The sequence below is a fragment of the Aythya fuligula genome, chromosome 2 (assembly GCF_009819795.1).
Source record: "Aythya fuligula isolate bAytFul2 chromosome 2, bAytFul2.pri, whole genome shotgun sequence".
NCBI lineage: Eukaryota > Metazoa > Chordata > Aves > Anseriformes > Anatidae > Aythya > Aythya fuligula.
The window spans coordinates 8,185,150-8,203,174 of record NC_045560.1 but is presented as its reverse complement, the minus strand read 5'-3'; the positions used below and the strand labels follow the sequence as shown (position 1 = coordinate 8,203,174).

Sequence of the window (18,025 nt, the reverse complement as noted above, 5' to 3'; positions counted from 1 at the left end):
CAATGGGGTGGACAACTATGGTTATATGGTTTTAACCTTACACTGGAGGTCACACATACCCTAAAAATATGTATAAACTGTCCCTAGTTATGTTATATAGTTATTAGCTCTTGGAGAAGTAGATAGCTTGATCGAAGACCTGCATGGGGACAGAATTTTGGCATTTGTGCTTAGCTGATGATCACTCAGGCAGCATACAGCAAAAGCCAGGGACCACAGTATGGAACACATCCCCCCACAGGTATACAGGACTGCAAAATACTACAGTACTTCTAGGTAATCACTGTTGGTACAAATAGTTCTTTAGGAAATATTGCCAGTAACCTCAACTTCTCTTCCTCAAGATTGCACTAATTACAGCAAAATAATTTTGGATTAGTTAAAGCATTTCTCATTTCTTGTCATTTGACTCGGAGCAAGTTTCTTGATGAAGTAATGAGCAAAGGCATATGCTAATCACCGATGAACTGGCAGGGTGCTCAAACATCATTTCTTCTTGCTCCAGAAAAGGTTCTGTTCTGCTTAATTTAGTGACATTGGCTCACAGGTTGGCTCACAGATTGAAAGCTGCTAAAAACTGGATCCATATTTCTCTGTTTAGCCAAGTCTCACTTGATATGAAGCACATTTCTTTAGACTGCAAAGATTGGAAATCTATGCCTCTTCTTCCAATCTGTGGTCTTTTGGGAGTGGTATTTGTTCTACTGCAAGGGTATGAGAAACTGCACATCTACTGAAAAGGTGTAACAAATTGCACATCGAAGACAGGTAAAGGCTACAAAAGAAGCTACAAAAATGATTTCCACACTAAATATTTGAGCAAGATTTGCTATGTGCAACAGTCAAATCTGTTTTTTTATTTTTGCTGTAATTTATTGGATGAAACAGGGTACAAATTGATTCTGCCCCACCTGTCCTCAGAATTCATGATGTGACAAATTCTGTTAGTGGCAAAGGCTGAAGGAAGAGCTTCTTTCACTGTCTGGATGTAACCTTCAGAAAATCGAAGTCCCAGAATGAAGGGGTGAAGACTTTGTGCTGTCTCCAGCTTTACCCCATATTACAGTCTCTCTGTACAGACAACAGGTTTTTCTCTACATTTTTCTGTAACATATCTCCCACTCTTCTGGCACAGAATCTGCTGCTGAGGATCCCAAACAATTTATGAATTATTACCAAAAACCTACTATTACTGTTTTTGCTTCTGACTGTGGACCTGTCAGAATACCATCACGTTCTCAAAAACATAGGAAATAAGACTCAGAACTCCTCACTAGGCACTTATTTTCAATCTGATTCTAAAATCTGGTTTTCTAACGAAACAAAACAGATCTGACTATGCTGTACATATGTCTGCCCTGACAGGAGTTTGTGGTTGCTCTTAACAAAAGTTGACAAAGAAGTAAAATTTAACAAATACATTAGAGATCACACAATCTCTGTGGAAATGGTCAGTCTGGTAGGGAAGACAGACAAGAACTAACATCCATACAGAAGGAAATGATCAAAGATGAGCACAGTCATGTTAGTTGGCACTGGAGAATCTGCCCCAGAGACCATCCACAGCAGTCAGGATTCAGAAATTTCACTAACTACAAAACTGCAACTTTTAAGAAATTTCATCTGCACACTGCTGCTCAAATACACAAAACTGCACTGGGGAGATTCATAATACTCTGTTACAAATAAAATATGCACTTAACCTTTACAGAAGACATTTCATTTGCCTTTACTTTTTCTTTGTCAGTGAATCAGACTTTTAGTTAGCAGATCAATTTTACAAATTGCATAACCACAGAGTAATTGCTTGGTACTTATTATAGAGTGCAGAAAACAAGACACGACTGGAGTAACTCTCTAATATATTTCAGTGAGATGGTTAGCTGAATGCTTTTTTTTTTGGTTTGTTTGTTTGTTTGTTTGTTTTTGGAAAGTGCACGACTTGGAAGATGGTGGATGACTCTAGATCTGCAGAAATGAAAGCAGTGTACTTCCTGCAGGATATCTGTTAACAGGAAAACAAACTTTCAAATCATTGGTTAGGCTAGGAGTTTCCCAGATAGTATTTATGGATATTTGATAGTATTGGTAGGAATAAATATGATATGAAAGCAAGTCAGAAAATTATGTTCAGTCATGGAGGGTATGTGTTTTTTTTTTTTTTTTTTTTTTTTTTTTTTTTTTGTTGTTTGTTTGTTTGTTTTTTTGTTTGTTTGTTTTTAAAGCTGTACTTCTTTTCTTTTTGTTATCCCTGCTCTTACTGGATTACTATACACTTTCTGGGGTTAATTTACACCTCTCTATCAGTGATACTAGTGCAAAATGACTGCAAAGCAGAAGGCCTATTCCTTTCATATCTAAGTTGTAATGGAAATTCCTCTCGCCACAGATCCTGAAATGCTGATTTCCTTCAAGTTTTTATAGAAAAAGTAGCCCCACTGCACATAATGATTCAACAGAGGATTTACAGGATCTCCTGAGATTATTGTAACCTTTTAGTCACCCAACAAGACAAAATGAGATCATTAAGCAAGTCAAATTTTGCTTTGAGGCAGAGATTATTCAAGGGTGTTTCACTGTCATTGATATATGCACGAACCCAATCCTAATTACTGCGGTGTCTGAATACTTCTCCCTCCACAGTAGGTATCATCTGCCCAGAATGTTTGTGAGGTGTGAAAATGTTATTGTAACCATTATATATATATATATATATATATATATATATATGTATGTATGTATGTATATGAAGGAAAAAAATAAAGAGAGAGAGAGAGAGAGAAAATCAGTTTTCAAGTTAAACCAAACCCTTCTCAGAGCATCAGTGACAAAGGACGGAGCTGGACCTGGTTCTCCAGTTGCATCTTGTCCAGGGGACTGTCTTTCTCACCCACTTCCCACAAAGCCTTAAGTTTGAGGCATGCAGGACACTGTACACAAAATATCCCTGCGGGTGGAATAGTCATCTTTCATATCAGAGGGCTGCAAACTCCACGTAGCCCTACAGCCACAGAATAAATGCTTGGTGGAACTAATCCCTGACAATACTGTACAGGTGTTTGTAAAGGGACCTAGAGGCCATTGGTCTGGGAAACAGTCTGAGATTATAAACCTATGCAAGCAAGTGGTGATTACTGTAATACAAGCCTAAACCAAATATGTTGAGGGTAGGCTCAAACTGGCAATGACCTGTTTTTCTTGATTAAGTTTCACAGCAGCAAAACCAGTCAGAATTGCAACTCTGAAGGCAGCTGTCAGAAAAATGAGGCCTCAGTATGGATTTCTGTGAGGCTGTAACTGAAGCAGAAGTTTTAAAATATTTATAGGATGTTCACAATTCACAAGTTATAGGACATTCAGCCAATCTCATTGTCAAACTCTCTGAACAGCCATCACAGTGTGCCTTCCATTTTACATATACACAGCAGTTGTTTTATGGAAACAGCTGAGGCATGAGGGTACTGTAAAAGTAGTAATAATAATAATAATGAGTTATTTTCTCCCTGCAGGAGAAATGTATATCTACCAGAAGTGCTTAATCGCACCTTTACCCAAGTGTTATTATTATTTATTTTTTTTCTGCTCAGGCATCTTGGAAACCAAGCAGCTTCCTGTTATTTTTTCATCTTGATTAGATTTCCCTTGAACTTGGCTTGTGACCATGATGGAGAAAAGCTGGTGTTTTTTTGACCCTAGTCATAAGACTGGGCTAGCAGATCCCTGGTAAATGCAAATACAGTCTTGGTGCTTTAGAGTAGGAGTTTTGTAAGCACCTTGTGCCTATGGAGACAGGAGCAGGAAGGTGCTGATCCTTGAACAGAGGGAGTGCAAGGGCCCAGCTCTTCTGAGAGGAGTTTTGCAAAACCAGAACAAGAGGATTTCTCTCCTGTAAGTGAGAAACAGAGAAGACCTTCACCTGAATCAAATTATCTTCCCCGTGAAGTTCCCCATGAATTCTTCTGTGCGCATGAAACCCAAACAACACTTTGAGATCGGGTCTCTGTTTATTGCAAGGTTTCTCTTTGTGTCCCTGAGTTAAGAAACTTTATGTCCTCTTACCTACCATTACCATTGACAGCCCACTGTCAATGCTGTCTGTCCCAGGTCTCCGTCCTGGGGCCCTGTACATTTCTGGGATGGTTATGTGACATCGGATTTGATAGGTCATTCCATACTGTTACAGTGCACTGTCTGTGTGTTGATACTGGGGCTGGGAAATAGGCAGTGTAAAGAGAGAGCTGCATAGAGCAATAGCTCCTGTTACACAGTTGCACTGCTCAGTGCAGGTGAGTATCCTTTACAGGCTTCTCGTGGGCAGGTGGCTTCCATACTTCAGTCATTCCCTCACAACGTGCAGATTTCCACTTCAAAGATTCAGTAGTATTAAAGAAAGGTTTTTCAACCTACATAGAGTTCATTTAAGTTAAGAGAGGTTCATATTCCCCAAGTTTGTACTGCCGGAATGGCTTTACCTCAACAGTGTTCAAAGTTCTCTCCAAACACCTTTTTCTGAAGCAATATCGCTCTTCTCCCTGAGAATGACTATTGTACGTGTACATCCGACACAGAGCCATGCATGCTGTGGCTGTGGCATACATGGAGTGTGTCTGTCTGTGTATATTTAAATACATATATATATAAACACAGAATACCAAGATGTGGGGAATCTGTTTCTGAATTCTTTTGAATTACACTAGATACCAAGAACTCTGTATTTATGTGTAAAAACTGCTATTTTGCTTTTGAGTATGCAATTCCTTTGCCTTTCCTCCTATTTCTTCTCCCATATTTAATTCTTATCACCAGCACTGGGCTCACAAATGAAGGGATTTTGACATTTATGAAAAGCTCTTCTGCATGAAGCCTCCCTCAGCCAGGGCTCGGCTGAGTCCCAAGCAGGCTGGTACTTCAGCTGTCTTCCTCTGCAGGGAGGCCAGAGGAGGGATTACAGTTGGTAAGCAAATAACGGACTTTGATACTGTGTCGAGCCATGTAAGAAAGTTATCTGAGCATGCCAGGAGCTTATAAATGAAAAAGCCTCTCATAAACCACTTCAGAGATGTGGGAAGAAGAGACCTGTGAGACTTAACAATTCAAAGAAAACCTATCTGCTAGTTAGGAGATGAATCCTTAGATGACTGACCTAAATCCTAAGTAATGCTGATGAATGGCAGAAAGACTGAGCTAAATGCAGTTCTATCGTGTAATCTTAAGTCTTTCTGTAGTCCTATATGTATTACTTAGGGAAAGATAATGCAAGGAACAAAAATGAGATATCCAGAATCATGTAACAATACATGAAGGAGCTTAGCATAGACAAGTAATAAGTGTAGGCTTCTCTGTGCTGTTTAGTTATGCTAATAGGAAATAAAGATTTCCAGAAAATATTGGAAGTAAAGAGATTCAGCAGAAGTGGCCTGGAGCTTTCTATGGGCAGAAGTCAGAAAGCCAGCCTAGTTCTAAATCAGAGAATAAATGTATTGATTACCTTATAGGGAACAAAATCACTTCAGAGCAGCAGTATGGATATTTGTTTACCACGGCTGTATTAAGAAAATTTAAAAATACCTTATTGAGTTGCCTTAGAGAAATTAAGAAAATTCTTTGTAAGTTATTGGATAATAAAAAATGGATTGGTTCTGTATCAAGATGGTGTTCCTTGGCACTTGAACCTGCTTTACATTAGCAGGAGGACTGAAACCTCTCATGAACAATAACATACACCTCTGATCTAACATAAGCCAGGTAAGGTTTTCTCCCCAGTTAGGTTAGCTACCAGTTACTGATCTCTGAAGTAATCTTTTTGTTTGGATTTTAATAAATTCTCTTATTGTCTTACACTTACACTTACTTTCTTTATCTCTTTTTATCCACATAACTACACACATATATTCTGTGTAACTGTAACACACAAATTTGCCACTTCATTTCTGTATTTTCTTTAATCAGGTACAGAAAACTCAAAGTAAAATTGTTTGTATTTAGCACTGCAAAGCTCAGTTTCTTTGGGAAGAAATCTTACTTTGAATCTCTTTATTCCCAGCTCGTGTCTGGAGTCAACACAGCACACTGAACACTACTTTGTTACGTTGAATGCTAGAAGCGCTTTAATAGTGCAGAATAGTAGTAGTTGCTGAAAGCTCTTGCACAGGCATTGCATCTCATTGCTTCCACTGTGGTACATCTCTCCAGGAGGTGCAGTGCTGCCCCAGATTGCTCTCAGTGCCAGACCTCTGGGGAGAGATGCACCTGAGCTTTAGGGAGCTGCTGTGCCAGCTCCCCCTGCGTGATAGGTTGGGGGAGCTCTGCACTGGTGGGCACAGTGGTGTTTTGACTTAAGCGAGCTTGGAAAAGATATCATCAAGCATCACCCAGGCTTTGAGACAGGCAGGTGCTGTTGAAAAAGCTTTAAAGAAACTGCTAGAATAGAATGGGGAATGCCTGTCTAAGAGCAGACAGACATAAAGCTTGCTATAGAGGAAAATCTAGTACCTTACATTCCAACTCCAACTTTGGCATCAGTTCCTTTTGGCTAATGTGTAAAGACATATTTTTTCTAATCTAGGAGACTAATGCTGGCCATCTAAGCCCATTTGTAGATGCTCACAAGTAAGCTGGCTTTGAAAGGTGCTGAGCAACTCCAGCAAGCAAGACAGCTGATGCTCATGCCATGCCTCCAATACTGGCAAAGTTTTGAAGTCTTTCCAAGGAGCTGAGCCCATAAAACGAGGATACTGATGCTTGCCTGCCTCTGAGGGCTGTTTGAGAATTAATTTCTGTTTATGCTGTCCTATGAAATTTCTATATATCTGAGCAATAAACTTTGCTATAGGCAGTCTGAACAGGATTGCCTTCTCTGGACTCATATCAGCTGCACTACACAAACACTGCTCCTTCTGCTAGTAAATTTTTAGCACTTGTCTGTTAAAGCACTGCTGGTGCAAACAGGAGACGAGTTGTTTTTTGGCTTTTTAGTTTGTTTTGTGTGCTTGTATGTGTGTGTGTTTGTTTTTTTTTTTTCCACCAAGCCAAAATATAATTGCAGAGCAATTAGATGAGATAGAATCATAGCCTTATGAAGGCTAACACTCGTTGCAGCAGTTGCTGTTCATCCTCACTACATAGCACTAAAACTAGAAACTGCTTGTCTGAGATTGTTTACCCTCTGCAAATCCTGAGAAATTCAAAGACTGCTGGATCCTGGGAGTTAGTGATGGAAAACAACCCCAAACAATTAGATCATTCAGACCACATCTTTACTGATGCAAGACGGTTCTCCTAAATCAATACTTCAGTGTTTCCTCTAGGTCAGTAGAAAATTTTCATATAATGTTAAAGGGATTTAGCTACATCCCTTGGGAACTATTCCATAGCTGAAGAGATTTTACAAGCAGGAAGCTTTGCTTTGTATTCAGCATGCATTTTTCCATTTAAAATTTAATTCCTTAAATGTAAATTAAACCCTGTCTTGTTATGACAAATATTTTCTCTTTTTCCTCATGTTTACATCTTTCATAAATATGTAGACTGCCATCAACCTGTCTCCACATTACTCGTCATTAAATCAAAGCATTTTATACATATTTGAATGTGCTTTCAAACACTAATTGTTCCAATCCTTTGATCATTTCCTCTTACTCCACATGTAATCCTCTGAAAGAATGCTGAAGGAGACAAATGCATATTGAGCAGAAAGCAAGACAGATGGGGTAAGGAATATATGATTTCTGAATTTGATAATGTAGGAAAAAAAAAAAAGCAAAGGGGTTCTCTTCAAGATACTCTTAGAAGCATTTTATCAGAGACCAGGAAGGCAGAGTCCTTTTCACCTTGTCCTGGTGTAAAAGGAGCTGATAAGAAATTATGTGCAGAGCTGCTGATGAAGGAATATGGGCACTGTTTGCACACATTAGAGGATACATACCTACTGGCTGCACCCACCCCAGCAGCATCCATGGCAAGGAGCTAGAAACTTGGGGTATCCCTGTGGGTCCCTGAATGCTCAATGATGGGGAAGTGGGAGCAAACAGTGCCAGGAACAGTACCAATCATGAATGGGAGAGCTTGAGAGCATAACGAACTGCATAGAGTTCCTTTCTCTGTGCAAACACCCCAGGAGCTCTGTCTGGCTACTCAGACACAGTCCCCAAGCTAGACATCAGAACAGAGCAGTGGTTTTAGACTGCTTACCAGAAGAAATAATATAAATAGTATCAGTCTACAAAATCACAGATAACAGAATGGCTGAGGTTGGAAGGCACCTGTGGAAGATATCAGTCTCAACATCTGCTCCAGCAGAGCCACCTAGAGCAGGGTGCCCAGGCCCATGACCAGGCAGCTTTTGGAGCTCTCCAAGGAGGAGACCCCCACAGCCCCACAGACTCTCACAGGTAGAAAGGTTTACACAGAGACACAATAGAAATAGCGGAGAAAAACAAACACAGGAGGAAGGTTTACCACAGAAGCTAAGGGCTGATCTTAATGCACCCAAAGCAAGAGGCTGAGTTTGTCAAAACAGCTCGATGCCCTCTTTTTTTTGCGGGGTAGTTGTCAGCAGGGAATGGCTTCTGCCAGAGTTGTACCTAGTACTCAGATACCAAGGTCTAATTTACATGTAGTTCATTGCCCAGAGCAGTGCTATGTATAGAAGAGCTAGAGCAGACCACACAGGCTTTGAACATACAGGAAATCATGGATGTGCTAAGTGGATGCCTCATGTGCAAGCCTATTGCAAAACCAAGTCCATAATCTGCAAAGGTCAAAATTAATGTGTATATATACCTAAAAAGCACATTCTGAGGCAATCATGAAACCTGAGAGGGATGGACTGGGAAAGCAAAAGCCTTCATCATACTTAGTATCTATGTTTTTCATATAACAGATTGTGCAATACCAAGATGACTGTACCAATTAGTTATAAATCCACAAAAGCTAGTTGATATTTTAGAGGCACAAAGTTGTTGAAGAAGGATCCATAAAGAATTTATGAGTCACCACAAATCCCATGATATGAAGGAAGACATCCATGTGTCTTTCAAAAACTATCTCAGCTTCATTTTATTATTTTATTGCTTTAAAAATAAGCTGAATTTATTTAAAGTAGTATGTGCTGTTACTGCTGCATTTTCTGAGCAAACAAGTGATTCTAGCAGAGCTGACAGGGAACATGACTGAAGTGAGCATTGGAACTCTCTGTGTCACATCTCTTTGCAGCACTGCTGTTAAGAACAAAGTGCCAAAAAACTTCATTGCACTCTAGTGTGGCTCTTAGTCACAGTCATCTATCAGCCTCCTTACAGATCCAAGAGGGTCTGCTCTTCTGCAAATGAAGAAAGACAGTGAGATACGTGTCCTTCTGCGAGAGGACTTTTTGTCCTATCCACTGTCTATACATAGCCTGAAACTACAGAAAATGTTGAGAAAAGTAATAAACTATATTACTTGATTGTTGTCAATCAAGCTATTACTTGAGAAATTCTTAGTTCTCAAGAAAAGTTCTGTAGAAGCTGTAAAAGCAGTGAAATGCGGTAAGCAGCCACAAAGCTGTTTCATTCAGGTGATCTAGGTAGTGTTTCTCCACCGGTTAAGGGGAAAAAAACAACTGGATAAGAGAAGGAAATGCAAGAAATGCACCTCACTTTTGTTGTTGTTGTTTGTTGGGTTGGTTGGTTGGTTGGTTGGTTGTTTTTTTTTTGTTTGTTTGTTTGTTTTTTGTTTGTTTTTTTTTTGTTTGTTTGTTTTTTGTACAGACCAGATCCCAGTTTTAAATAAGATGATCATCAATTCTATCAGACTGATGTCCTTCCTGATAGGAGTCTGGCCATATTTCCAAAGGGCCAACCAAGTCAGCTCTAGGCTTCCTCGCTTGAGAGGGCTCAGCTTTGCACAAGGCCAAGTCTAGATGTCAATACAACCTTGGGATAAATCCCCCTATGACTCACTGCCCTCGTTATTCCCTGAGAGCTGGTATCTACAGGATGCAACTTTACTGTACTTACCACAACTCAGCTATTCTAATACATTCACTCAATAGAGACATTCAGAAATGGATACTTTGAATGACAGAGAACTTTTGATTACAAAAACAGCTTTCCCAGATGGATGAGACTAAGAGTCAACATATTAAGAAAGACCTTTTTTCTCCTCTTCTCAGTCTCTGAGGCTGACTGATTTAAGCTACATACTCCCAAAGGTGTCCTTTCAGGTCTCCATCAATTCTCCTGCTTACCAAAATGCCCTCTTGGGCTTTTTACCACACAAGTAGAATCACTGCTGTCATCCCTCAGATACAGCTGTTGTCCTTTCCTTTATACAGAAAACAGGAAGGGAATTTCCTTTTCAGCAATAAAAAAGAGTGCCAAAATTAATATTGACCTCAGAAGGGTACAAGAGACCCTCTTCTTCCCCCTTGTAGGTATTAGAGCAGAACAGAAATCTCACATGATTTATTTGGAAGCCAATAGTAATAAAAGAAAATGTAACAGAGAAGAATTGCCAAAAATAGGACCATAGCATGTCTGAGGCAAGGACAAATGGATGCAGAAGTTGCTGTTAGTGAGATGAAAAGTTAAATTCTTTTCTGTTTATCAGCATGTGGTGAAACTGTCCAAAATAAAGGCTTCCTGAGAAGCCTTCCCTCTTAATGAGGTCCTCAGTCTAGGCTGGAGGCCACTCTGATATTCATCGTATGGTGTGAGGGGTGGGCAGGAGGTTGTCATCCTGCCTAAAGACATGAACCAACAAGTTCAGACAAAAAATGATCTTATCCCAGAGCAATTAACAAAACACTTAAAAGCAAGTCCTTAAAGTTCAGTAAAGTCTAGCGTTTGCATAAATGAATTCCTTAAGAACTGAAGAAGTTGTCAGTTTCATTTACCATCAGAAATGGTTGCTTTTATATGGCTTTTACACTCTCCAAATTTGTGTAATTACGCAAACTTCTGCATTTGCAGAGGCATTTTGAGCTATTAACACCATTTTTCTAATATGTGCAATTTTTTTTTTTTTTTTTTTTGTCACCAGGGAACTGTATATCCTCTCTAAATGTAGTAATTATATACCAAGCAAATATTCTGCACCACACTTCTTCAAGGATGCTTTCACTTTTCCATCCTCCAGTGCTGTTGCTGGGCAAAGAAGGAGAAGTCACCATTACCCTGTAAAGAGACAGACCCGAGAGGAGTTCCTGGGACAAGCTCAACATTTATAGTCAGGCTCTCATTGACTGTGTTATTTGCCATTACGTTCTATGCATTATTTTGTATAACATATGAAACTTTCAGATTAAATATTTAATTTAGCACAGAGTGTATGCAAAACTAACCAGCAGTGGTATTCCTCAGGTGCCAGCTTGACGCAGGCTCACATGTTCCTTTGATTATGTAAAATACTTCTACCAAAGATGCATGAACCGTTGGGTAATAAATGTTTGCCCTCCACTTGGAGAAGGCAATTTGTAACTGAGTTGAGTAAGAATGCCTCTATGCATATACACTTATCTAAGTGTTTCTTGATAGAGAGATATCACTGGCTGCAAAAGTGAACAGGCTGTCTAATAAACCATAACTTAAACTTAACAAACCCCAGTACTCTACCAAGGTCATAATTGTTACTTAAAATGAATTAAAGGCCAAGTACTGGCTCCCCATTGTTGTTTTGCTAGTGCCGAGAAGCTCAGTCCATAGTAGCTAAACATGTGCTGATGCAGCCTGTATGGGTACTTTCAGAAAGAGCAACAGGAGATGGAGATGTGCTTGTAAATAATGCCAGATCAAAGAAGCTGAAGAGGAGAGCTGAATTCTGGTGCTGTCCTGAAGAGGAGAGATGAATTCCGGTGCTGTCCTTCCTCCTTTCTTTCTCTTCATAATTTAAAAATAAATTAAGCCAATTAAGAATGTTTCATGTCATTTAAATAAGCAGAACATTTGAAACTACCTAATTGTGCAAGCAATTTAGCAAAGACCCTGTGCCACATGGCTTGTTAAATTAGATGCATTCACCCAGAAGACCCTCAGCATCTAATTCTTGACCTACCAAAGCTGATGGAAGTTTGCCAACGACTTCAAGCAGACCAGGATTTCGCTTTAGAAACCTTGGATCTCGTAATTCATAATGAAAATGCTGACTGGAAATGCTAACGTAAATTTTCTACAGCATGCTGTTGCTGCTAACAGTGATTAGAAATGGCCATTAGCACAGCATCAGCAAGACTGACTTCCAAATAGATATGCAGTTATTAACATCTTATAATGTTTTGCTGTGAAATAAGAATCACAGATAGAAAGTGATTTCAAAAAAATAATAATAAAAAAAAAAATTAAAAAAATGAAGACTTCTAAAAAAGTTTTAAATACATATTTTCATTAGCTTTCTGGCTTTTCAATTTTACATTGCTAAAGTGCTTGAGCTGCAGTGTGATATTTTGAGAGAATTATTTCTTCTGTAAGTTTTCTTTTAAAATGCTGACCCTGTGCTAAAAGAAGTTCTGAAGTCATCCCTGGTAGGAATGTAACTCAAGCTGAAACAGAAAGTTAACAAATAAGTAACCTCTCCTATATCTTCAGGCAACCTCCAAAAGTCTGAACTTGCAAAGACAGTTGAAACTTTCTGAGCTGCCCTGTTCAACTGAGGACATTTCCTTGGCAGGTCTTTCATGGGGTCCTACATCCCAAAGGTGAATGAGGTGGATATAAAGCCCACCACATGACATTTAGGTTCCAAATCTGTGTATCCACAACTTACATCTCAATCAGCTGTCTCTCTCTCTATATATATATATATAAAAAACCCTCACAATTACACCAATGAATATCTGACTATATTAATTTTTGAACAATGCAACACTTTCATGTAAGTGAAAAAGTTTTCACTAATTTTGTCTGATGATGTAATAAACTTTTATAGGTGTGTTTAATTTTATGGGCAGAACCCACAGAAAATAAATAACTGCTGTAGTGAATAAAATCACTTAGAGGGATAAGACTTTGTGGGATTAACCTGTTGTTTCAATATTGTGTTTTTTGATGGTGGTGGTGGTGTTTTTTTTTAGCCATAGAGGTTTGCAAAATCCAAATGGAAAAGCAGAAGTAGCTTCATAAATAACATTTGCAAGTTCACTCATTCTGCCTTTTCATATAAAGTTGTGATGGGATATATTTGCAGAGTGCTTTACAAAGTCCATTAAAAAATTAAATCAATGAATTTAAATCCTGGTCACTGAGACTTGTAAGAATGGGTAAATTCTATAATCTAGTTTACACTTAGCTCTACTATACTTGGGAGTTCTCTGCTGACCCTGGGGAACAAGCAAAGATAAATCAATTACATATACAGTGAATTTAATAGTTTCCATTTTGAAACAAACACCAGATATTAATAGTTAAGTGTAATAGGTAACACTATAAGAGTTATGAAAGGAGCAATACACAGTAATACTGTGTGCAGTAATCTATATTTCTAATGATTTATAGTTTGTTTCACTGTTTTTGCAACACTAAGAACAGATTTCAAATAACTAAGACCTGTTAAAGGACTGCAACACCTATCTTTGCAAGGAACACCTCCACAGTGCTAATTGCCATGCGTAAGAATATCCTTACAAAAAAAAAAAATAAAAATGATCCATTACTATTTTAAATCAATGCACTTTGTAATCACCCTCATTAGCGAAACACATTACACACCAAGCAGCCGTGCCAATGGTCCCCCTAAAAAGAATGATTGGACATTTTCAGCCTCATAAACAGAAAATAAAAATGATTGATTCACATTTATGTGCATTTTTTTGACATTTAACTGTTTTACTGGTTCACTCCTCTAAACTCTTTCCAAGCAGATCTTTGTAATAGATCCACTGGTCTGGAGTGGTGGTGGTGGAGCTTCCTGACACAGCCATGGCAAGTCTTTGAAAGTAGTTAACTAGAAGGGGACATGGAGTGGATCCTTTGCAAAATCTGTCCCCAAGCAAAAGGACTAGGAGCCACATAAATTGCTGTTGCTCCTCCTGGGTGGTTATTTACCCAAGGATGAAGGACTCCCAGTGATGGGAATTGGCCCCAGCAGAAACAGTAAAGATGGGACCTGCTGCATCCAAATGACTCCTTTCTCTTCCTTTCCTCTCTTGACTAACCACAAAGACTTTAAAAGGGAGGAGAGGAGAAAGAAAAGGGAGGACCACAAAAACACAAAACCAGAAATCTTGACCCTTCTGCTGCCTTGTGCCAAGACGGTAAACAGTTCCCCTAACCCACCTCCCACCACTATATCTTGAATTTCTGGGGGGTCTCTGTCATCCTTGAGCTTCTTGGCCCCCCATTCCTACCTGCCAGCACTAACCAGGTCAGCATCAGGCAGGTCCCCGTTGCTCATGGTGCCGGAGGGCTGCTCTGGCTGTGCCTGGGCAGAAACCCAAAGGCTCGCTCCCCACCCACACCGAGGGTCAACTGAAGACATTCAGATGCCTCCTCACTCTTTCCCACTCTTCTCCCAGTTGTTCTTCTCGCATTAGTGCTTGCTGAAGGAGTGGAGGATGAGGGATATACCCTTGACATTGGAGGAGGTGGGGGCTAATTGATGGACTTGCACACCCATTAGTCTCCGTCTAAAAGCTGCTTTAGGGAGAGGTAGAGAAGGAGACATCAAGAAATTTCCTGAGTAGTGTGTTCCCTTCTTAAATCCATCTTTGCTCACTCAGTTCTTGTTCCATCAGCTTTTACTATTTGCATGTGTCTTCTGGGACACAACAGGCAGAGCCCCTGTAGATTGCTCTGACAAAACACAACCCAGAAGTATCAGGAAGGAATGGCAAGGAGGCAACGTCAGTCTCCAATAAGGTTTAAAGCTGACTATACTGCTCACTAATGAACACATTATGGAGAACAAACAGAATATTTGAGGCCACATTAGCTGGAACTTGCACTCAGACCCTATTCCTCAGCAATGAACCTGCAGGTCACTGCCAATTCAACAAAGGTGAAAACATATTTATTGAAAAGTCAGGATTATGAGACTGGACAGGTATTCTGTTAATAGGCTTAAGCATGTCAATCTTATTGTTTTTTTGGGGCTGGGGGTGGTCAGGCTGTAATTCTTGAAAAAAATGTTAATGTATTTTAAAACCTCTTAGATACTGTTTTCTTTTTATAATCCAGCCTCTACGCATACTAATGCAAACCACCTAAATAATATTTATCAATATATGTTTTTAAGAAGCAGTGAGACAGAGAAATTACTACAAAATCAATGCTTTTTATACCATTTTGCAACCTAAAATAAATTAAGAAGCAGGGAAGTACAGCTTCCTGATGGAATCAGTTAGTTCCAGGAACTGTTCCTGAAGATTACGAATAGTATCAGCCCACCACCATAAGTACTTTTCAGAGCAAATTACAGGGATTTTTCAAAGGCATATTTTCTCCAAACATGCTCTTCAAACACTTGGGATGAAAGATCGTAATAGGTTTTTATAACCGCCACAGTCTATCGGGTCAAAAAAACATTTACAAAATTGAGCTTAAATACTTACAGGTAAGATGGATCACAATGAGGTGTACTATTGAGTAAATAATGTGTAGTCTAAACATTTTCTAAATAAGGGTTTCTACAAAAGGCTCAGTGGCTTTGAAGTAGTCAGTGTATGCTTTCATATTAATTTTCATGTTTCCATGACAATTATTTTAGTTTTTTATTAATAAAAAACTTGAACAGTGATCCCCTGAAATATGGCACAGGTATTAAGCAAATATTTCTATCATTATCTACCACCACTAATGAGCTCTCAAGACTGCTCAGCATGTAAGTTAAATATTATAATCTTCAATCCTCATGATAGCCTAGAATGACCATTAAATGTTGTAATATGTAATCTTTTCTATAATGACTGTGGGGAGAATATATATATATATATATTTTTAAGCAAATGAACTCAATCTTGAATACAGAAAGACTGTTTATTTTTTTCTTCTGGTTTTGACCCTATAATTAATTTTTCTCATTTTTCTAATACATTTGGCTTTCTGTCCTTAATTAGATGAGTTGACTGTACTATCAGAAGTGTTTTGCTCCCAGCTACTTCACCAGCAGGAGTGGCTAGTTGATGAACACTTCAGAAGATTTAACTGTCAGTGTTGTATGTCAGGGCTTTGGAGATCCATGTGAAACATAGGCCAGATCAAGAATTAACTGAAAACAAGGAGAGGTTTCTCACGGATGTCAAAAATTTCTGGAGAAACAACAACATTTTTCTGCTTCTAGCTGAAGAACGTTCTATGTTGTGTGAAAAATGACTGATACTTTTCAAGCAATGCTGTCTTTGAATGTATATAATATTTCAAAAAATACCTTGAAAGCTTCATATTATAATAAACTGTACCTACATCCAATTTTTATTAATATATTTTTAAAAGGGGAGTAGATAATTAACAGCATGAGCCAGATCTTCAAGCAGGCATAAATCTTCATAGTCCCATTGGTTTCAATTTATACTGCCTGTGAAAAAGGCTCTCTATACCTTTCTGGAATCACAGAGTGAATTCATCATCCCCAAATAATTAAGGATTTAATTTAATTATCTGTTAATCTCTTCATTTTATGACTGTATTCTGAAGGATGGCAAGAACTATGGAAAGCTATTGCAAGGGATGTTAATGATAAGTACAGTGTAAATCATAATTTTGATATATCCATAAATATTGAGCAAGTTAATGCCAAGAGTTAAGTGGAAGAAGAGAGCGTGCATCATATCATAAGCATATAATCTCCTGCATAAATATATTATGGCTTATTAAAAATGCACATGCTGCACAATAAAAATAAAAAGGTCTACCCTTCTATTTTAATCCCAACCATAAAAGCCCTCTTCAAGATTTTTAAATATTTCTACGTTGAATAGTTTGAAGTAAGAAAGAAGAAATAGTAACATTTAAAACTGACATTTGCCTCTGCAGAAATTTAATTTTGAACTGTATTACCCTGAAATATCAGGTACCAAAATGATGGAATAGGATGAATGCTTTAGGGAGAGGAGCAGAAAATGTGTCAATTAAAAGAAGTTTAATAGCCTGCAGTTTAATAACTTTACCAAATACTAGGTAAAAGACAAAGTGTTCAGCTGCACAACAATGTACACAGCCATATGCAAATAAAATATTTCCATCCAAGAAGGACATTTTGCCTGTTAAAACTAAATTCCTCCCTGAGCCCATTTAAGTACCATGCTTTGTAGTAATTATCTTGTGTCACTTAATATGATATAATATCTACTTATGCTTAATAGATATGCTTTAATTTCTAAGGAAACTGTGCCTGTTTGCACAAATGTAACTTATTTGATGATTAAAATATAATTTTCACTCAGGCAATAATACTTTTCAATACACAAAACCATAAATAGAGATATTGCTTCTATTTCAAGACAGTCTTTAAAGTGCGGAAAACCTCTACTACTCTATGTCTTGATGACAAATTGCTCTATATCATGGAAATCATCTGTTTTTCATCATTAATGCAATATCATATAAGCTACTTTCACCAGGAAGCAATTCAACAGAGAAATACACACTATTTAATGACTATATGCAAGACAATTTATGTAACTCCATTAACTGATATCAGAGTCCCATATCCTGAAAGCATCCAAACAAATTTATTTAAGGCTCTTAAAGTGACTACTCTTTCCTGTATATTTATCAGTGAAACGAACAAAACCCAAACTTCTCAAGGAAATCTTCAAAGAACAGTTCATGAAATACCAGAGAGATGCTCATTTCACTTGTTGCACGAGGTTAATTTCATGTTTGGTAAAGAACAATCTGTTCAATTTCTCTGTGGTCTGATTTCTAACTTATAACATATGCAATAACAAGTAAATATGCCTTTCTATTATTATTTAATTCATTTGACCATCATGCTAGACTCTGATGTAACATGTTTTTTAAGCACATTCCACATATATCAGCTCTGCAATTTATCTCAGCTCTAAAATACAGCCTCAGGGGAAAATATATATTTTTTTAATTATTGTTATTTA

The 18,025-nt window shown here is 38.2% G+C and overlaps 1 protein-coding gene across 6 annotated transcripts in view; it reads right to left on the bottom strand.

Annotated features, from left to right (window-relative positions):
• DPP6 (dipeptidyl peptidase like 6) overlaps positions 1–18,025 on the bottom strand; it is a 551,222-nt gene that overhangs the window by 298,205 nt on the left and 234,992 nt on the right. The window contains exon 1 of one of the 6 annotated variants that reach the window (XM_032181651.1): positions 14,335–14,485. The exons of the other annotated variants lie outside the window; for them this stretch is intronic. Within the exon in view, the coding sequence (XP_032037542.1) occupies positions 14,335–14,451 (117 nt within the window). The 5' untranslated portion in view covers positions 14,452–14,485. Of the gene's footprint in view, positions 1–14,334; positions 14,486–18,025 lie in introns of those variants that run through there. 6 annotated transcript variants of the gene reach the window in all.